Consider the following 23,319-nt stretch of genomic DNA (forward strand, 5'->3'; position numbering starts at 1 on the left):
CTTTTGAGCCTCTTCTTTTTAGGGAATCAAAATGTATAGGGTGACCAGTTTAGTCTGATTCCTGAACGGATGACTCTTTAGAGCCGGTTCTTTATAGTGAATCAAAATATACAGGGTGACCAGTGTAGTCTGATTCCTGAACAAATGACTCTTTAGAGCCGGTTCTTTATAGTGAATCAAAATATACAGGGTGACCAGTGTAGTCTGTTTCCTGAACAAATGACTCTTTAGAGCCGGTTCTTTATAGTGAATCAAAATATACAGGGTGGCCAGTGTAGTCTGATTCCTGAACGAATGACTCTTTAGAGCCGGTTCTTTATAGTGAATCAAAATGTATTGGGTGAACGCTGTAGTCTGATTCCCGAACGTATGACTCTTTTGAGCCAGTTCTTTTTAGTGAATCAAAAATATACAGATCGAGCAGTGTAGTCTGATTCCGACTCTTATGACTCTGTTCTTTTAATGAATAGTTCAAAAAGGCGACTTACTGGTTTGAATCAGTCTCAAATACTATCCTGTACATTATAGCATTAGCAGAGAGAGAATTACTTTCATTTTCTGGTAAAAATGGACATTAAAGCTGAAATATATCCTAAAGAATTAGAACCGAATCAAGCTTGTGAATCAGAATTGAATTGACTGTATCAAAGCACTGTAAAATTAAAGGATTCTGCAGCATTTTTCTTGTTGTCTTCCAGAATTGGTTAACTGAGTTGGAGATCTTCGCTATGCTGTTCGCCGCGGCTGTGCACGATTATGAACACACTGGCACTACCAACAACTTCCACATACAGACCAGGTACTATTGAAAGTAAAGACCAGTATCATTCAGTTCAGCAGATCCAATACATCAGTGGCCTTGAACAGAACTTGTGTGATTTACAGATCCGACACAGCCATACTATACAATGACCGAGCCGTACAGGAAAACCACCACGTGAGCGCTGCATATCGCCTCCTGCAGGAAGACGATGAAATGAACATCCTCTACAATTTGTCAAAAGATGACTGGAGGTTAGAACGTGTGACACACCTCAAATTAGCTGAATCAGTAATCTTAAAAATAAAAGTTCCAGTTAGAAACTAAAATGGTATATACAGCATGATGCCACAGGAGATCATTTTAAATTTTTTGGTTCTGGTGCTTTTGGGTTTTGATGCAACAGACCAGTAAATAAAATCATCCCCTTGCTATGGATCCATTTCTTATCCTATAAAGGTTGCTATAATATTTTCATGTATAAAATATCAAATGTATAATGAGAATAATATATCATGATAAATAATGAAAAATAATTATATGTAAAATTTATATTATAAAATATATACATTTTAATATATTTATATTAAAATATACATTCAATGTATATAAAAAATATGAATATTACATGTAAATATTATATGTAAAATAGTTTTTTTTATTATTAAGTTTTCAGTGTATTTTTTTTACTAGTACAGTACTTTTAGCTAGGAATAGACTTTTGTCCACTGTAGTGGACATTATATTTTTTATATATTATAGTTCTAAGTCTGGGTGTCCTGTAAAGAGCACATTCAGGGTTTTGCAGAGATACCAAATGTTTGGAGGTTTCACCAGGACAACAACAACTTATTGGTATTTAAAAACGACTGACTTTAATGTTTAGCACTCTTATGGAAATATGATAATTTGTAATTATAATTTAAATCGGATACATTTTCAAATTGTTTGTTATAAGACAACATATCAGGAAAATGTTATGGGGTTTCTAATCAAAATATGACTTCCTATTACAAAACAGGGCATTGATTTCAGAAATGTTCACTGTAGTAGACGCCAGGACTTAAATCATGTTTATCAGGCATTTTGGAGACGTAACAAGTGAATAGGGAAAGAATGACATATCAATATTCCTATGAAATATTAGATATTATTATGAAAATGTTGCCAATTATTACTCCCATTATTACACTCCTATTTTCATTACATGTTGCACCAAGAACACATTAATATACAAATTAGATGCAGTGTATAGATACATTGTATTTAATGGGAAATGTATGGCCAAGTATGGCCATTTTACCCACATATTGCATAAAGTAAAATGGTATACCAATGCATTTTGTTATATCTTTCATAACATAGTTCAGAATCATCTTTCAACAAAGTTTGTTTAAAATAAATCCTGAAACCTAAAAATTGATTGGTGAATTAAAAATAAATCCCATTGTTTTTGCCTATAGTCCTGGTGTCAACTACAGAGGACATATCATAACATATTAATAAAATATATATATATTTTTAATGTGTTTCTTATGCTCTAAACAATGTAATAAAATGAAAAAAATTAAATACTAAATTCAAAAACTTTTTTTTTTCTTGGTCCCAGGAGGATAAGGGGGGCACAAAACTATAACTGTCAGTAGAATAAAATAGTCATTAATCTCATGATATCTGACCAGGATGTTAAATCTAATATTATTTATTAGATTACTAATATGCTTACATCAAGAACCTATAAAATGCTCATTAAAAATTGACTGAAATTGAGTATATAATCTGTCCTGTGCCAGATTTAGACTTAGGTGTATATCAAATCAAAATATATGTATTTATATATAATCAAAAGATTAAATCAACTCAAGAACCCTGTACATCAAAACTGGTTCTTGATAAAAAATAGAGTTCTTTACTGAATGTAAGATGCTGTAACTGGTCAATACTGAAAACTTCTCTTTCTGTCAGAGAATTGCGGGCCCTGGTGGTGGAGATGGTCCTGGCCACCGACATGTCCTGTCACTTCCAGCAGATTAAAGCCATGAAGAACTTCCTCCAGCAGCCAGAAGCGTAAGTTCGGTCACACACATCAGGGTAACGAGGAGGAAGCTAATCACACACTGTTCATGCGAAAACATTTCTGCATCTACAGATATTCATATCCACATAATGAGAGGTTGGACAGAGTGTTTATAGCAGCTCTGAGGGGCTGAACATCTCTGTCCTCTGCAGGATTGATAAACCCAAGGCCTTATCCCTGTTACTGCACACCGCTGACATCAGCCACCCTGCCAAAAACTGGAACATGCACTACCGCTGGACCACCTCACTGCTGGAGGAGTTCTTCAGACAGGTCAGTGTCCCGAGACGTTTGAATTTCAGTGTAACGTCTTATATTCTAATTATAGAAGCATATAAGTCTCATTAAAGCTTATTCTAGGTCATGTTTCACCTCAAAATTAAAAGAAAGAAACCAGAATTTATATTTTACCTAAAGAAAGAAATATATACAGTATATACACCCATCAGGCATAACATTATGACCTAATATTGTGCTGGTCCCCTTTTTGCTGCCAAAACAGCCCTGACCTGTCGAGACTCCACTAGACCCCTGAAGGTGTGCTGTGGTATCTGGCAGATTCTTTAAGTCCTGTAAGTTGCGAGGTGGGGCCTCCATGGATCGCACTTGTTTGTTCAGCACATCCCACAGATGCTCGATTGGATTGAAATCTGAGGGATTTGGAGGCCAAGTCAACACCTCAAACTCGTTGTGCTCCTCAAACCATTCCTGAACCATTTTTGCTTCGTGGCAGAGCGCATTATCCTGCTGAAATAGCCACAGCCACCAGGGAATACCGTTTCCATGAAAGGCTGTACATGGTCTGCAACAATGCTTTGGTAGGTGGTATGTTTCAAAGTAACATCCACATGGATGGCAGGACCCAATTTTTCCCAGCAGAACATTGCCCAAAGCATCAAACTGCCTCCACCAGCTTGACTTATTCCCATAGTGCATACTGGTGCCATGTGTTCCCCAGGTAATGTGGTCCAGTTCTGATGCTCACGTGCCCACTGTTGGCGCTTTCGGCAGTGGACAGGGGTCAGCATGAGCACCCAGACTGGTCTGTGGCTATCCAGCCCCATACGCAACAAACTGCGATGCACTGTGTATTCTGACACCTTTCTATCAGAACCAGCATTAACTTCTTGAGCAATTTGATCTACAGTAACTCGTCTGTTTGATCGGCCCACATGGGCCAGCCTTCGCTCCTCATGTGCCTCAATGAGCCTTGGCCGCCCATGACCCTGTTCACCACTGTTCCTTCCTTGGACCACTTTTGATAGACACTGACCACTGCAGACCAGGAACATCCCCAAAAGAGCTGCAGTTTTGGAAATGCTCTGACATTTAGCCATCACAATTTGGCCCTTGTCAAACTCGCTCAAATTCCTTACACTTACCTATTTTTCCTGCTTCTAACACATTTACTTTGAGGACAACATGTTCACGTGCCGTGATGAAGAGATAATCAGTGATTTTCACTTCACCTGTCATGATCGGTAATAATGTTATGCCTGATCGGTGTATATCTATATATGTAAAAATATTCTGATATTATTTCAATTAATAATTAAAAATGACACTCCAATTTTGCTACTATTATATTAAATTATATTATTAATTAATTCTATTATATTATATTATACATAAAATGTATTAAAGATTAATTGAACTATACTGTAAAGTATTTATACAAATGGTATTATTTGTTTTACTTCATGTAATGCATGCTTATTTTAACAATAAACATTTTGATAATTTTATCAATATAACAGAGTGGTGAGAATGTATTTATTTATTTATTTATTTCAATAAGATTTTAGGGCCTGTAATGGACTGTAATTGTCTTAAAACTACTGTGAAAATGCAAATAATAATAATTATAATAGTCTTCCATTTCCAAATGCAAAATATGTTTTCTTGTTTGTTTGTTTTTTTGACAAGAATAAATGCTGAAATATGTATACATAAACTACAGTAACTGTATGTAAACAAATCAAAATATCCAAATCTACAGTTGCCCTCAAGGATATCCTGTTTACTAGCTACAAAGTAAGTGCCTCAAACAAAAATCGAAATGCCTCTGATTTGAATTTCATTTGCCGAAAACCTTGCAAATCCATCCTAGCTCTTCCTAGGAAGTGCTCATCATTGCAGCAGACCAATTCCTTGTAAACACAGCTTTGTTTCCCAGTGGGCCTATAAAAACCCTGTGACTCCCGGAAATTGTGTTCACAATCAGACTGGAGATTGAGGTTTTGAGAAAGCTCTTGCTATTTTTGTGCGCAGAATGCACCGTGAATGGCCTGTGGGCGTGCTGTCTGAAGCTGAGAGCAGTGTCCTGTTGACATTTTTATAGTTCTTCAATCATACAGTGAGCGTTCTCTCTTCTCTCTCTCTCTCTCTCTCTCTCTCTCTCTCTCTCTCTCTCTCTCTCTCTCTCTCTCTCTCTCTCTCTCTCTCTCTCTCACTCTCTCTCTCTCTCTGTCATTTCATTGTCCATATCCCCATTCTGTGGCCATCATCACTCTATGATCTAATCTCAAATTGGGACTTAATCTTATTTAGCATTCCAAACCTGTAACGTCCACTGTAAAAATCCCATTAATCTCCTCTAAACATCCATTTCCCGCATTCTAGCCTCAAAATTTGAATCTCGGCTGCTTCACTCTATTCCATCAGCTTTTGCATCTCTATGAAGATGTAGAAAGTCATTCAGAATTGCTCTCAAATGCGTTTTCTTTCTTGTTTGATTGAATATATAATGCAGTAGAGCCGAGTTTCCTTGCTAAATGAAAATGGATCTAATTCTGATATTAACACAGTGTGTTTTTAAGAGATGATTATCTTTCCTATAGTGCTAAACCAATTAACTCGCCATCGTCTGATTTGATATCACACTGGTCCCATCTTGGTGTTCATACAAAAGTGAAATTGAATCTTTGATCTATAGACGTTTAGGCTAATAACCGATCAGTTCATTGCAGGTAAATCACCCCCAGAAATTATAATTTGTAATTTCAGGGTCAGGATGAAATATCGTTCAGCGTTGCTCAAGGAAATTGATGATGACCGTGAAAGGTGTGATCAGCAAAACATCCGGTGGAACGTAATTTGTTAAGAGTCTATTTCCTTTAGAGGTCATAGCTTTATTATTTGGCCAAAAGCAAAGACAATCATAGCAAAGATGATTACAGCTAACGTTTCTCAGGATTATCTATGATATTTGCAAATGAAGTGTTATGGACTGATTCAGAGGAATAATGAGAATGCAGCTGAGCTGAGCTGAATTGAAATGAACTGAAAAAGTCTGGATTGGTCAAGTACTATAGGTGACATATCATGAGAAATCTAATTTCTTGATCCGTTGAAATAAATGTTGATATACTATGTAAACAAGATGTAAGTTTCAGAACTCAAAAGTGCGAAATTAACGGAGGGTCACATTACAAAACGTTTTACTATGCCTTAAATGCAAATTTAGAGACAACAGTGTCAGTGAAATGCAACATGAGACATTAGAAACGAGTACATGTGTGTCATTTACAAATAAGCAGGAATCTTGCGGGGAAAATATGCACTAAAAGTGCATTTTTGCATATTGCATATTGTTAGCATGCATAAAATGCTAGATTTGAAATTAGTTTTAGCACAACAAAGTTGACTAGTTTATTCCAAAAAAAATTATAAAATAAATAAAAAATGAAACGACTATTAAACATAATATATCATTTGAGATGTGGTTAAAATAATCATTGGTCTGGGGTGACGGAATGGGGGGCTTATTAGACTGCGTAGCCTATAATAAAAGATAATGAATTTCAAACATGAACCAAACATAATTTTATTCAAAGATCAACAGTCTGTCATTAGTCTTTAGCCATTTTTCTGTCTTTTTTTTGTTTTTTTCTGCCTCAAAAAAAACACCATTAAAATCGTGAACTCAAAAGTCATTGTGAAAAGAAAAAAAAACAATGACTGTTGTAAGTAACAGTGCGTAAATCAGACCTGTCTGTATATCCTAACGCTAATAAACTTAAACGAAAATAACGAAATAATTGTGTAGTGAAGTATTTTTTTGTACACAGTGCCGTGAACAATCAATCACTTTACGCGTGCATCACTGTCCTACTCGTAGCTGCAGCAACTTGCGCTCTCTTCATCAAGGCTTATTACAAAAATGTGGACAAAAAGGTTGTATTGTCTTTACTTTCATCGCTTAAGGCTGTGGCAATCCATGGATACTTCCCCACCCACTCCTCCCGGTACCTGCAGAGGCGTTTTTGCTTTTTAGCAGCGCGTTGGGGTTCCGGTAAGCTACACCAGCCATGCCAACGGAATGAATGAAAATTAGATTATCAATGCACATCTAAATTCGCGCCTAGCAAGTATTTTTTTTTTACTTAGAATTTTTTTTTGCTTTAGTATAATTTTCTTTAGTATAATGGTGAGTTTCCAGACCCAACATCTTGATGTGGGTCTGGCTTGTCAGGCTAACTGAACGCTTCTCCAGAGAGGAATCCTTTTATTTTTAATATTTAAAAATGTTTGTGTGCTGCTGCATGTCCCTGTGTGTAATAAGCAGAGTGCACCCGCATATAGGCGCATATTACTAACACGCCCTTAAAAACAACACCAAAAATACTGCTATTGACTTTAGACCAGGTTTTTGTTGGTCAATGGCACAGTCGGTTTCAGTTGCCTCAGAATAGCAACGCGCCAACAATGCACCTGAACACACCTCGTTTTCAGACCAGCACGCCCATGGGCGAACAGATGGGCGCGAGTACATTTGCTATTTAAACAACATGGCGCTGGAAAATGATAACTGCGTCCGGCTGAAACTAGCAAAAAACACTTGCGTCACACCTGGCGCTGCATTGCGCCGGGTGTATGATAGGGCCCTTTGACTTTCTGGTTCAACAACAACAACAAAAAAACGTAACTACCTAGTGGGAAAAAATTAGGTTGGACTTTCTTTGACAGTATGTGTACATAGAGTACCTAAGAAAAGTACCCAGTAATATAAGGTGACTACATGGGTTAAGGTTAGGTTTAGGGTTAGTGAAATAACTATAATAAGTACATAGTATGTACATGGGGAACAGGACTGTAAAATAAAGTGCTACCAGAAATGTTCAAATCTATTAAATGCTCAACTAAAAAGATGCTGGTGCTAATTGGTACTTGTGCTTTTCTACTTTGTGTTACAGGGTGATAAGGAGGCAGAGCTTGGACTTTCTTTCTCTCCTTTATGTGACCGCAAGTCTACCATGGTGGCCCAGTCTCAGATCGGTGAGTGATCATCAGGCTTATGTGTGAATTAAAAGGATATACACACATACATGTATTATAATGCTTTGTTTCACTTCCCTAACAGGGTTCATTGATTTCATCGTGGAGCCCACCTTCTCTGTGCTGACAGACATGATTGAGAAAATCGTGACTCCGATGATCGAAGAGGCAGCACCCGCTGGCCTGGCTGGATTCAGGCGGTCCAGGTGAGGACAATTGAATCGGTGGCAATAGCACTGGACTATTAAATTATTAAAGCTCCATGTTTAAAGAACTGACATTAAAAAGTTTGGTGTCAGTTTTTTTTTTTTTTTTTTTTTTTTTAGCCAATTAAAGGAGTAGTTCACTTCAGAATTAAAATGTCCTAACAATTTACTCACCCCTATGTCATCCAAGATATTCATGTATTTCTTTCTTCAGTTGAAAAGAAATTAAGGTTTTTGAGGAAAACTTTCCAGGATTGTTCTCCATGTAGTGGACAATGGGGTACAACGGGTTGAAGGTCCAAATTGCAGTTTCAAAGGGCTCTACACAATCACATCCAAGGAATAAGGAATCTTATCTATCGAAATGATCTGTAAAAAAATTATATTAATACTTGTTCTCAGCAAAGATCAAAGATGCATTAAACTGATAACAAGTAACAGTAAAACATTTATATTTCAAATAAATTGTTATTTCGAGGAGATTTTTCTTTCTATTCATCAAAGAATTTTGAAAAATCTATCATGGTTTCCACAAAAATATTAAGCAGAAAATCAGCATATTAGAATGATTTCTTGAGGATTACGTGACACTGAAGACTGGAGTAATGATGCTGAAAATTCAGCTTTGCATCACAGGAATAAATTACATTTTAAAATATATAAAAATAGAAACTTTTTTTTTTTCATAATTGGAAAAATATTTCACAATATTCCTGTTTTTACTGTGTTTTTGATCTAATAAATAAATGCATCCTTGGTGAGCATAAAATACTTTATACAAAAATCTTACCAACCCCAATTTTTAACGGTATTGTATATATGAAAATAATTTAAGACCATCCTTCAGTTTGTAGAAACAAGCTAAAGTCATGTGTACAGTAATTGACTTACAATAGAAGTCTATAGGGTGAGGTATTGCACAGGGATAAAAATACACCTTTTCTGAAAGTATAGCCACAAGAATTAAGATAAAGTCAGTATTAGCCTAAAATTTCATCCAATCAAAGTACATTCATGACCATGTTAAGCCAGTAAAGCAGGTCATTTTACATAAAAAAGACAGCAGAAATTCACTGTGAAAATGCAGAAACCACCCACAGGAATTACGTCAGTTACCAGAAGTTTCTCTGAAAAGTTGACTGGAAATTATTTCCTGTGGCAATCAATGACAGTTTTGAGGGGTCCCGCAGTCCTGGAATTATACATTTCGGAAAAGTCATGGGAATTTCTATAGTGAAAAGATATTTTTCTAGATAAGCTCTGATCCAAAATGTTTTATCAACAAGATATTGCTCTTGTGTAAATTGAATCTTCAGTGAGTCAAAGAGGTTCACAAATAAATCGGAATGAGTTTAGCAAATTGATCAAAATTAAAATGGAAAACAACTGGAAAAGTCATGGAAAATAATTGGTAAAAATGTGGGAACCGTTTGTCTAGAACTTAACTTACTTTACTACTTTACTTCCACACTCCACAATCTTTGATGAGGTCATTATGTGTGAATCTACCAAACATGCTTGGGTTTCCCTATGTCAGGTAAGTGTCGTGGTATTTTGTCCCAGCGGACACACCTAGTCATGGAAACTCTTGGTATCCTTTATCAGCTTGACAACTAATAACATTACACTTAAAAGTGATGTACTTCCATATAATCCAAAGACAAACATTTACTAAATAAGCTAAATAAACAATCTCTCTGTTTTGTATGTGTGTGTTTGTGCAGTCTGAATAACATCCCGTCGGATGGTAAACGGTCTAGTGTGAGAAGCACTGGTTCGGAGGGCGGCACTTCCCATAACTGCTCTATAAACGCCATCGATTATAAGACCTTCAAAGGCACCTGGAACGAGGAAGTGCATAAAAACCGAGAAAAATGGAAAGCACAAGCCGCCAAAGGTAGAAACGCACACATATACACACATAAACACTTTCATATCAAGATAAATCGCATTGTAAATTATTAGTAGAGCTTGCTACTGGCACTCATACTAAGGGTTGGGGATTTTAACAGGCCCCCAACACTAAATATTACAATTTGGCTTGTAACTTATGCCGAACATACATAAATGATACATCAAATTGTGCAGCTAGATGCATCCAAGCCATATCTAGAGAACAGAAAAACATTGAGACTAAGGGCTCGTATGACTTGGAGAAGTAAGCGAAGCCATAGCAACCACAAATCATCCACAATACCTTTGTATGCAAGGACAAGCACTAGTCTTTTCTTCAGAAACTGTACAAATCTAGTCTCAGAAATATTGTCATTCAAGAGCTCAAGCTGTACAAATAAACAAGAGTAAATCTTCCTAGCATGACTCCAGATCCCCATTTGGCACAGATTTCGTACATAAAACATGTAATATTAAATCATGACTATGTGCAGTGACATACGACGTGACCGCAGATCTCAGAGGAACACTTTATCATTTAAAAAAAAAATGTTTTCTGGCAATAGCATTCTTTTGCGGTCACATTATACATTGTATATGTTTCATTCGTGTCTATTCAAATGCAGGAGAACAGAAACGCAAGGATATGCCACAAGTTTTTAAACTCTGACCTGTACATTTGAATAGCGTTTGACCAAAAGATGATCAATCCTTCTAATATGATTATTTGCTGCTTTTATTATTATCATCAACATTGAAAACATGACCTCTTGGCTCCATACAAAGAATACACCATCATATATTTAAACATTTTGAATATGAAATGTTCTTTTTTTATAATTTCTGTACATTATGCCGTTCAAAAGTTTGGGTTCAGTAAGAAAGAAATGAATACTTTTACTCAGAATGGACACATTAAATTGACACATTGAATTGAGTTACAGTAAAGACATTTGTGATGTTACAAAAAAAAAAATTTTCAAAATAAATGCTGTTCTTTTAACGTTTTTATTCCTCAAAGAATCCTTTAAAAAAACGGGGCATAAATATTAAGCATCACAACTGTTTTCAACATTGATAATACTAAGAAATGTTCAAATCAGCATATTAGAATGATTTCTGAAGGATCACGTGACACTGAAGACTGGAGTAATGATGCCGAGAATTCAGCTTTGCATCACAGGAATAAATTACATTTTAAATTAATAATAATACGTCACAATATTTACTGTATTTCTCAAATAAATGCAGCCTTGGTGAGCATAAGAGACTTATTTTAAAAAATATGACTGACCCAAAACGTAGTGTATCCGAAACAGAAGCATGATAGTGCGACCCATATCCTGTTGGCCAGTAAGGATGAACTGAATTTATCTGTGTTAGATCTAGAAGAGAAGGCTAAAGAGGAAGAGATCGAGGAGAAAGAAAAGAAAACGGACACCGACACACACAGCAGTGATGAAAATACTGAAGCAGAAGACAAAATCCACACGGACTCGAGTGTGAAATCTCAAGGCAAACTGAAGGAAGACACAAGAGAAGAGAAGGATGCAAAGACAGGCCGAGAAGACTCAAGCAAAGCTACTGTTGATAACAAAGAGCCCAGAGAGGAAGAGGGCAATAAAGACCCAGGGGGGGTGAATGGGGCTCAAACACCATCGTCTGATGCCAAAGAGCCCGAGACCAGCAGTGACACGGACAACAGTCTGCGAGCACACAACGGTGAGTGTCAAATCAGATCATTTTTAAACATATCTTTATAATGATATACTGTTATTTGCAATAATATGTTTTAACAAAATGCCTTTTGTGTCTAACTTTGTCCTTAAATATTTCTAAACCTAACAACTGAACATTGACCTTTGATTTGCATTATACATAATATAAACTACTGGTTGACTGATATGGGTTTTTTGATGATGGAAAAAGCTAATACTGATATCTATCTAAAAATGCCCTCAAAATTAATTTAAAAAAGCAACTTGTCAACTTGTGTCAGCTAATTTGACACAGTTATCATTCTATGCTTTAATATGGCTAATATATCAGTCTTTCACTACCTTAAGCTGTACTATACTTGCTTTACCACTTTTTTTTTCCAAACTCTTCATTGTCATTGTCATTGTCATTGTTTGTGTTGTAACCAAGCACTGTCGCACCTAAACTTTTATATGTTGGAAAGAAGGTGGCTTTGTTCTTAATAGTTTCTAGTATACTTGTAGTGCACTAATTCTTATTCTCATAATGTGTACAAAGTGGTCAATGTTGTGTAGTGTGCTCTATAGTGTATACAATACAATTTATAGTATGCAGTATTGTGTATAGATTGCAAGGTGTAGCTTACTGTTTAAGACCCCGATATACTCAAGGCAAAGTTCTTTTTCATTCTTTGCCAGTTGTAGTTCGAAGGCGTTTACCAGCTAGAACAAACTTTTCTGGAAAGTTTGCTCGGGCAAGTTTTTTCGAACTCCTGAAATGAACTTCGTTTTGGCCTGATTTTGTTCAAAAAAGTATATCAGGGTTTTAATGTCCTCAAACGAATGTACTAACTAGTGTATACTACTTACTAGTATGTATATGTAGCTTGTATTGTGGTTTGCAAGCACTGTGTGCTACAGTGTGCTGAATTCTGTATGTTCTTGCTTTACTGAAGCTAGACGCATATACAGTTGTTTGTCAACTAATCATACACTTGACATATTCAAACAAAACCTTGTAGGAAAGAACAGAGAGCAATAATGCTGTTAAATGGTTAGTATAGCAGTTGAAATGGGTGTTTATGTTAGAAAAGCGATCGTCTTTTCTTTTGTTTGTTTGTTTGTCTGTTTGTTTGTTTGTTTGCCCTAAGCGGACTCGGTTAGTGACCTGTCTTATCTGAATGTCAGGGAACGAGGAACTGAACTCACCTGACAGTGACGACAGTGAAAGCAAGAGATCAGACGGTAACACCATCCTCTCCTTTAACTGCTATTGGCATCACATAGTGGCTGAATCCTAATGTGCACAATGAACACTGTGTCCTAACCAGGCGTATAAATGTATAAATTGCGTATAAATTACAGCAAGTCAGAACATATCTGATGTTTTGACCAATGAGATTTCACTGAGGGCGGAGCTACCCAGATCATTATGACAGAAGTCTTAACTAAGGCCCCGTCCACACGGAAATGCTGTATACGTAAAAAAAATTGTATCGTATCACCGTTTCGTCCAGACGGATCTGAAACCGTTATTTTTTTAAACCGGCTCCTAGAGTGGATAAATCTGAAATCGACACCCTTGCGTTTTCGTGTGTGCAGCCAATCCGTATATTTTGTGAAACGGTGATGTCATCACTCCACGTCCCGCACGGTAAAGACTAGAAGGGATACAGCTACGGCCACTGGGCATGTGCACATCAACATTACGTCATTTAATTACTGTATTTGCATTATTGTAAGGGTAGGTTTAGGGTTGGGGTAGTTGTAGGCGTTAATAAAAACACAATCTGGTAAGTAGCACATTTCTTTATTGCTATTTTATTGTGAGTTTTTGCCTCACTTCCGACCGTTGCTGTACCCCTTCTAGCCACAACTCTTCTTCTCCATTTTTTGTGTATTTCTGCTGAACATTTACAGCGCCACATACTGGTCTGTTATGTATACCATATCGTTTTGAGTCAGTTTCAGTGGTTTTGTGTGTATGCAGATATTTCTTGAGACGAGGGGAAAAAAAAGATTGGATATTGAAAGCTCTGGCTTCGTGTGGATGGGGCCTAAGTGGCAGACAGATTGTCTGGTTCTTGTCACAGTCACAACTGGTTAGGACAAAAACTCAAATTAACTTGGAAGAGCTTTTTATGGCTTGTTTTACTGTGTTGCGCCTGGTTAGGACACAGTGTACTAAAGCATCATAACACTGCACTCACATAACACATCAGAGAAACTAGCATCTTGGGAGTCTCACTAGTCCAAAAAATGCATCCAAGAATACATTCCTCTAAAAATCCAATGCAAGTAGTACTATCCAGTCACCTTTGGCATGCTTTTTTCAACATATTATGATTTCGGAGGTAGAACAGACAGCATGTCAATTGGGATTCAGCCACTATTTGCAAGAGAGTCACTTCAGGTTAATTTCCTCTCATCAAGACAGTTGGCAGAAAAGCCCACGTTATGTTTATTTGACACCTTCATGCATTTTCTTTCACCTCTGCATTTCTCATTCTAGCAAGAGTTCAAAAAGGAAACCATTTACTCCGCCTTGTGTTGTTCCAAACCTGTATGACTTTCTTTCGGGTACAATTTCCCACATGTTTTTTCCATACACTGAATGTGCAAAAGTGACAAAAACAAGGTCCAAAAAAGAAAAAGCACCATTAAAGTAATCCATATGACTTACAATATATACAAACGCTTTATGTGACAGACTGAAATTTAAATCTTATTGAATGTTGCTTCTAAAGTTAATTCAAAGTACCGTTCAAAAGCATGGGGTCTGTGTCTTATGCTCAGCAAGGATGCATTTAGTTGATCAGAATATTTTGAAATATTACCATTTGATAACTTTATCCAGGATTCTCTGAAGTTCAATAGTACAATGTTTTTTAAAAATAGAAATCTGTTGTAACAATTATTTACTGTCACTTTTGAACAGTTTAATGCGTCCACCACCTTCATTTATATAGCGCTTTTTACAATATAGATTGTTTCAAAGCAGTTTTACAGTGATATTAGGAAATTAAAGGGATATTACACCAAAAAATGGAAATTATGTCATAATTTACTCACCCTCAAGTTGTTCCAAACCTGTATGAGTTTCTTTGTTCTGCTGAACACAAAAGAAGATATTTTGAAAAATGTTTGTGACCAAGCATAAAGAGCAACCATTGACTACCATAGTAGGGGAAAAAATACTATGGTAGTGAATGCTTGCTCTATGCTTTGTTAACAAACATTCTTCTAAATACCTCCTTTTGTGTTCAGCAGAACAAAGAAACTCATACAGGTTTGGAACAACTTGAGGGTGAGTAAATTATGACATAATTTCCATTTTTTGGTGAACTATCCCTTTGATGAAGGAGAGATTGTTTTGGCTGTACAGCAGCTCTAGAAAAAAGTTATTGTCCAGCTAAAGTAAATTTTTGATTGATTTATTACCGTTGTAAAAAATCATTAATTATTTACGTTGGGGCCACTTACACAACACCATTTTCAACTAAAATAGAAACTTTTAATGGGTTCTGGCCGTTCGTTTGCATGGCAACAGTGTTTGGTGGCTTGAGAACGCAAACTTTGAAATAGGTCTTGAAACGATACCGTTATCATCTTCGTGTAAACTTCAAAAATGTGAATCTGTGAGAATGGTGAAGGCATGGATGTAAGGATTACGTTTAGTCTATAGGCAAGAGCGTTTGAATACATGTGTGCAGGTGTGTAGTATTTCTTAAAATAATTAATAAAAAAAAAATGGTGTATTTTGATTCAAAAACGTTATATTTAACTGGAAAATAAGACAAAAAGTACTTGTTCTGGAGTGCTTTCAAACATACCACGTCACGATCCATCGTCCCAGATTTAATGTCAAACATCATTGTTTGCCACATTTCCTACATGACTAATATATATATATGCTATATGATCCTTTGGTGCTTTTAGTGCCTTAAAGCCACAACATGTAATTTTTCGCCGCTAGAGGTCGCTTATTCAAAACAAAGGTGTACGTTTTGATTTCGAGGAGCTTTTATTATGCCGCAGACAAGCGCTTCCGCTTCTTCCGCTCATGTGTAGGTGGGGTAACGCAACGCTGTTTTATTATATTACATACATTATTTGAGTGTGTTGAAAGTTATGTTATAATGCTACTCTGTACGTTCGCTCAGCGGCTACTATGAGACACTTATTGCACACTGCAGTAAGCTAGATCGATATTAGTCATGGTAAAACATGGTACTCGCTTAAAGGACAACTCCGGTGAAAAATGAACCTAGGGGTAATTAGCACATGGTTACCGAGTAGATCGTTCTCTGGGATGCGTTTTCATGAAAATCGAATGTTAAGAGTTTTATCTCTAAAAACAGATTAGCTTATAACGCTAGTATATGGGGCATAGAATAAGTAAAATTAAATCGCTAGTTAATACCACTAACAAGGCTCAAAATAGCCTCACACTAACACGGTAGCAAAATGAGGGTCCCTACATGCAAACCGAAGCATTGAGAACGTTGTAAGTGTACAAACAGTTTAATAAGAAGATACTTTATAAAGATAGTACATTACGCGTATACAGACAGGAGCCATCTTGGAAAACGCTGTGCTAAGTGATGAACTGTTACTTGGAATCTCATATGGTCCGTTGTTTCCGGAAGAAAGCACTGAACGCAACGTAAAATACGTAAAAATATATATTTTTTTAAACTGAATGCAACAGAGACTACTGCTTCCAAAGGATACACACTAAAGAGATGGCGGATTATTCAACCGTGGCTCGACTTGTCGAGACTGTTTTCCAAGATGGCTCCTGTCTGTATACGCGTAATGTACTGTCTTTATAAAGTATCTTCCTATTAAACTGTTTGTACACTTACAAAGTTCTCAATGCTTTGGTTTGCATGTAGGGACCCTCATTATGCTACCGTGTTAGTGTGAGGCTATTTTGAGCCTTGTTAGTCGTATTAACTAGCGATTTAATTTTACTTATTCTATGCCCCATATACTAGCGTTATAAGCTAATCTGTTTTTTGAGATAAAACTCTTTACATTCGATTTTCATGAAAACGCATCCCAGAGAACGATCTACTCGGTAACCATGTGTAATTACCCCTAGGTTCATTTTTCACCAGAGTTGTCCTTTAAATCAAGAAAACGAGATTTAAACATTAAGACTAACTGTGTTGAGCTGTATAACAATCATTAATTTTCTGGCGATGAATGTATCCAAACAGTTGCTCACCTGTCTAATAAAACACATAATATATTAAAGCGTCTTTGGTGTTTCCGGAAATCGAGGGTAACGCGGGTATGATGTCATTGATAGGCGATGCACAGACACAGTCCGTGTCCTAGTTAAAATTGCTTATTTCTCTGGATTTAAACATTCTTGGAAACATTTGGGTACACAAGTCAACAAAATATATAGTGTTGATATATTTTACATTTGACATACTGTGCCTTTAACTGCCTCCATCCCAATTCACTTTTGTTGTATGAAAAAACAGCCAAGACATTCTGAAAAAATAACTCCTTTTGTGTTCCACTAAAGAAAGAAAATCATGTGGGTTTGGAACGACGTGATAATAGAATAACATTTTCATATAAGTATCCCTAAAAGTCATTATGAAACCATCATTCTGAAATGATAAGCATACTGTAGATAGTGAGAAATGAACTGCATGCAACTACAGACAAAAATGATCCATATGTTATGGCGTTAGTTCGCCAAATCAAGTCGAGTCCCTCCATCTGAACTCATGGCATGTCAGTTGTCATAGCTCCTCATTCCCCTGTCAGACATCAGTCAGAGCTGTGGGACAAGAGCTCTAAATATCTGCTCTCCTCTGCAGACTCAGAAGACGAGCACAGTAACTGTGGGATCTCCCCCTCTTCACTGGCAGACAGTGCAGCCGCTGCATCTGCTCCTGATGCAAACTAGCAGCTCCAAACCCTGTACTATGCTGTCACCTGGTGGTTCTTTTTTTATTATTCATAATTTTCTCCTTTTTTTGAGGCTGTTTTCTTTCTTAAAATCGCATCTTTTTGTCTCTGATGGACACTCTTCGTAAATTTTTCATACTCTTTTTAATTCACATCCGACTTTAAGGATGTTTGCCAGCTTTTGGTTCAGAGGTGCACAAAACCAGAGAACTGAGACTGAGTTGAGACTAACTCTTGTTACCGAAGCCACGCAAAGATGAAATGTGTCCAGTGTCGTGGCTATGGAAACCATCCCAGCTGATGTTCTTCCCCCGGGAACGGCCCAACATCTGCCGACCGCTCAAGCGCCAAACCTGCACAGACAGTGAACGGAGAACTTCAAAGAACTTCAGTCCCTCAGAGCGCTCATGCCACCAGATCACCTTCAACGGGCCGCCGCTGCCATGGTCAAAGAATGTCTGCAGAACTGCTGTTCATTTACCTCTTGTTTTTTTTTTTATCATTGTTTGTGTTAGTCGTAGATTTGCTGTTGCTGTCCTGTTTTGATGTTGAGACTGTACAGTTTCCATTATGCGTGTCCTCTGTACATATGCTTTTCAGGAGCTTCTTGTGATTAAAGGGATAGTTCACCCAAAAATGAAAATTCTGTCATCATTTACTCACCCTCAAGTTGTTCCAAACCTGTATGAGTTTCTTTCTTTGGCTGAAAGCAAAAGAAGGTATTTTGAAGAACGTTTGTAACAAAGCAGGTAGAGCAACCATTGACTACCATAGTATTTTTTCCCTACTATGGTAGTCAATGGTTGCTCTATCTGCTTGGTTATAAACTTTCTTCAAAATATCTTCTTTTGTGTTCAGCAGAACAAAGAAACTCATACAGGTTTGGAACAACTTGAGGGTGAGTAAATGATGACAGAATTTTCATTTTTGGGTGAACTATCCCTTTAAAGGTTTGATCGTTAGTTCAATGGCCCATAATCCTTTGCCAATATCACTTTGATCATAGATTTGTTTCAACTCATTTTGACTGATTATTCACACAAATAACAGGCTATAGCAGGGGTTTTCAAACTTTATGATGCCAAGGACCCCCAAATATGATGAATCTTTTATGAGGGCTTCAGCCCCCCCTAAACTTCTGTCCAGCCCCCCTAAAAAAATGTGTGATTAACCTTTCAAACATATGAAACTGGTGGTAGGCTTCGTCATGTCTTTTAGTCTGCGTTAATCAGCGTGTTCTTCAATCCACAGCGGCATCAAGCAGAGCGCACGTCAGAAGCAGAGGTGTGTGCGTTCATCAAAGCCTCATTGGTCTGTCACCGCTCGTCAATGTCAAAATATTTGAGAAAATGAATCAAATCAGAGTAGGCGGCTTTATGTTCACAGAAGCTGCTGAGGCTGAGCACGAATTCCAGCAGCGCGACTCGACGTCAAGTGCGAGATATGTAGCTAAACTAAGCATTTCATTTTTGACAGATGCTTCTTTAAGTCAGAAATGTTAAACAAATGACAAAAATATTCAGGCAAATTAATCAACTTTTGTCTAATTTCGCAATTTTGATTTGAAATTGGCCTATGTAATGTGATTTATAATATAATTAACAAACAAGAAATATTAACAAAGCCGTTTTCTTCAGATTAGGCATAAGATTAATAGTAATGAATGTGTGCATATTCTAAATTAATAACTTCATTTGTAGCTCTCGGTAAATAAAAAAGCTCAGCTTTTTTCAGCCTGTATTGGGCATATTGTGAATTAATATAACAAATTTAGTTTCCTAGCTTTCCTGTTAGCCTTCAGTAAATTAACATGTCTACAAAAATGATTCATAAAACATATAAATATCAGTTAAACATATGTTTACTTTCTTCACTGACAAAAATGGAAAAACTTTATCTGCCCACTGACATGGTTTTCAAGCTATTATCGAATTTTTTGGCGTTCAGAACATCTTAAAATGCACATATGTAGATATGCCATGCCCCCGAACCCCCCTAACCTCACATTTGGGATCTCAGTGATTATAAACCTGATTAAGGGATGTACAATATGGTCATGCAGAATAAGGCATTAATATTTGCTTTATAAGTAATAATAAACAGCCAATATCCTAATATGCATACTAATACGCTATAGTTAATAGTGAGAATTGGACCCTAAACTAAAGTGTTACCATTTTTTTTCATACCCTCACTCCCCAGACCCCAGTTTGAAAACCCTGGGCTGTAGCATAATTTTGATACAATATTCAACTGATGATGTCGTATGTGATTTGCACATCTATATCAGCTGGATATTGCGAAATTACGTAGGAAAAAGAAAATAAATGCATATACAGGTGGGTAAAAATAAATCTGTGATTTACAATGAAATACAAATGTTATTATGTAAAATAAGGGAGAAATATGTAAAGCTGCTGTCCGTAATTTTTTCTGTGTTCAAGATTTACAAAAATTATATAATGAGAATGTACAACATGAATCCATTTCCAGTTTCTGTCTTACCCTGAATCATTATGGTACACTTATAATAAGTCTTTATATCGGGACTATTTCAGACCGGTCTGGTAGGATCCGCTGCGGAGGAGCACAGTCCCTGCGTGACTCGACATAGACATAAACAGAGAGAAGTAGCTCCGGCTGCAATGTTCTTCCGCAAGACGCATGAAAAAGTTAACAAAAAGTTACGCACTGCAACTTTAATTAGAAAAATTTACTTTTTTTTACATTTTCATTCAAATTGTTAATATTTAGTACATTATAATTGTTTAATATTCTTTTTTTACATTAATTTGAACAAATACTATAGACTTTTGAACCCCACTGTATGCATTCAAATATCTGCCCTTTTTAATAAATTCTGATTTTCTTTCATTATGAGCCAAATCTGTTGGGCCAATTTTTTTTTTTTTTTCTCAAACCTCTACAACCATTGTCAGCTCTTCAAGACCTTAAAAATGTAGTAAATGTAATTATTTTGACATTAGGTTGTACTTTGAATTTTCTTCTATTTTTGTATTTGATGTATATAAAAGATTATATTATTTATGAAGTGTTTATAGGGAAATTTGGTATGAACAATTAATTGTTGAAAGGTGTGCTATTCATGCTTACTCAAATCTCTGAGAGAATTGACAGAGATAAAAAGGGATCTTTTTTTTCAATCTGGTAAATGAAGAGGTAGAATAAAGTATGAGCATGAGCATCTCGATGTGTTAGATGCTGCATGCTGATATTAGTCTTTAGTTCACTGTCCTAGCGAGGTATATATGTCTGTCTGTGCCAGCCATCTTCTCAAGAGTGTGTCACACACTGTATAATGCACCTGTTTATGTGAATCTTTCTGTATATTCGTTTCATACATAAATGGTAAAATGTAGAAAACAAACAAGTAAAACAACAACAACAAAAAAACAAAGGCCTCATAATATAGGCTGTTATAAATAGGCAGCGAAATCCTGTGTAAATGTCTCTGTTGCCTCAACCAAAGATAAATATAATGTCTGTCATTTAACTGGAGGTCATTGCAAGCCATCATTCATGCATACTTATATTAAGCATTGGTTAGAAAGAAAGAAGCGTTGTTGCCTTATTAATTCCTGATCCTTGTTATTGTCATTTGTGTGCATCTTTTCCTGTTTATTCGTCCTTGGTTCACATATCTTGAGCTTTCTTTTTTCCGTGCTCGTGTCAACGTTTTCTTCAGATCTGTGAGACATCTCGAAGTGATCTCATTTATTTTACTGGAAAAGCTCAAGTTCAGTCAGTTGTTATTCTCAGCTGTGCTGCTGACCTTTATATATTATATATTATATCATTTTGTTGTTTTTTTTATTTTGTGTTTAAATCCCCTCCTCTCCTATTACATTTCCACACACTCTTACAAATAAAAGTTCTTTATTGTCATTGATGGTTCCATGAAGAACCTTTAACATCCATGGAACATTTTCACTGTGGTTCTTTATAGTGGAAAAAGGTTCTTTAGAATTTTAAAATGTTCTAAGAATAAAATGATTGGTTACACCATTTTGATAGTCCACTTTAGACATTCTACTAAAGGGATTAGTTCACACAAAAATGAAAATTACCCCACGATTTACTCACTCTCAAGCTAGGTGTATGTGACGTTCTTCTTTCAGACGAAAACAATTGGAGTTATATTAAAAATATCCTGGCTAATCAAAGCTTTATAATGGCAAGGAATGGCAAAAAGTGCATCCATCCATTATAAAAGTACTCCACACGGTCATGGGGGTTTAACAAAGGCCTTCTGAAGCGAATCGATGGGTTTGTGTAAGAATAATATCCATATTTAACACATTATAATGTAAAATATCTAGCTTCCGGCGGGCCGCCTTCCGTACTCAACTTGCGGAAAAAGCGCAACTGGCACGATGTATCACTAGAAAGAAGAGTAAGCGTTTTGAACTGCGAGAGGCGCTACACTCTCTTTGTAAGTTGAATACGGAAGGTGGTCCGCCGGAAGCTAAAAATTTTACTTTATAAAGTTCTAAATATGGATATATTTCTCTTTACTTCAGAAGGCCTTTATTAACCCCCCGGAGTCATGTGGATTACTTTTATAATGGATGGATACACTTTTGTGGGCTTCAAATGTTGGGCTGCCATTCACTGCCATTATAAAGCTTGGAAGAGCGAGGACATTTTTTTTTTATATATAACTCCAATTGTATTCGTCTGAAAGAAGAAGGTCATATACACCTATGATGCTTGAGGGGGAGTAAATTATGGGATTTTATCCCTTTAACTATAAGTAACTTACATGTTAACTAACTCTAATTAGAATATTAGTTGACTGTTAGGTTAGTGTTCGGGTAGAATGTCTAAAGTGGACTATCGAAGTGTTACCAAATGGACTTTTAAGAACTGCTCACTGAAAGTTATTTGGGGAACCAAAAATGGTTCTTCCATGGTAAACTCCTCTTTTGAAACTTTTATTTTTAAGAGTGCAGAGATGTTGCTTTATGCAGAAATCAAACATGTGAGGGTTATACTAAAGCGGTAACAGATGTATTATTATACTTATATTATACTAAGTTATACATAATAGATCTCTTTGATTATAACTCTTTTTAAAAATGTCTTGCCTCTGAAAGCTTGACATTTCAGGCAATGTCTTGTTTAACCTCATGTTTAGGCTCAGAATGTGAGATTATTTAAGTGAAATGCTGTACATTTATAGAATATTGACGTTGATGAGTATATACGGCACAGTGAGATTCTGCCTTAATGAGTGTTTACTTCCGCTTTGTAGTAAGTGTCATGTGTTCAGCTTAGTCGAGTATATGTGTGTTTGTCAGAAAACCTCTGTTTATGTCAAAACTAAGCTATTTTTCATTTATTTATCGGTTTGAAATCCTCACGTACAGTGTAACTTCTTCGTCACTCAAACCATTTCCCATTAGTAAAACAAAAGAATATTCTGATCAGCAGTACATAAATCATGGTGCTGTG

General features: G+C 36.3%; 1 protein-coding gene across 1 annotated transcript in view; it reads left to right on the forward strand.

The window, feature by feature from the left end:
• Nucleotides 1-23,319, forward strand: part of pde1ca (phosphodiesterase 1C, calmodulin-dependent a) — a gene marked incomplete at both ends in the record, with an annotated part of 80,042 nt that overhangs the window by 56,179 nt on the left and 544 nt on the right. Inside the window, 8 exons of the mRNA XM_079805877.1 lie at nucleotides 699-799; nucleotides 886-1,014; nucleotides 2,726-2,827; nucleotides 2,990-3,110; nucleotides 8,033-8,114; nucleotides 8,200-8,320; nucleotides 10,045-10,217; nucleotides 11,597-11,935. Coding sequence (XP_079662003.1) covers nucleotides 699-799; nucleotides 886-1,014; nucleotides 2,726-2,827; nucleotides 2,990-3,110; nucleotides 8,033-8,114; nucleotides 8,200-8,320; nucleotides 10,045-10,217; nucleotides 11,597-11,935 — 1,168 coding nt within the window. The remainder of the gene's footprint in view (nucleotides 1-698; nucleotides 800-885; nucleotides 1,015-2,725; nucleotides 2,828-2,989; nucleotides 3,111-8,032; nucleotides 8,115-8,199; nucleotides 8,321-10,044; nucleotides 10,218-11,596; nucleotides 11,936-23,319) is intronic.

The sequence above is a fragment of the Gobio gobio genome, assembly GCF_949357685.1.
Source record: "Gobio gobio genome assembly, chromosome: 23".
In the NCBI taxonomy this organism is placed as follows: domain Eukaryota; kingdom Metazoa; phylum Chordata; class Actinopteri; order Cypriniformes; family Gobionidae; genus Gobio; species Gobio gobio.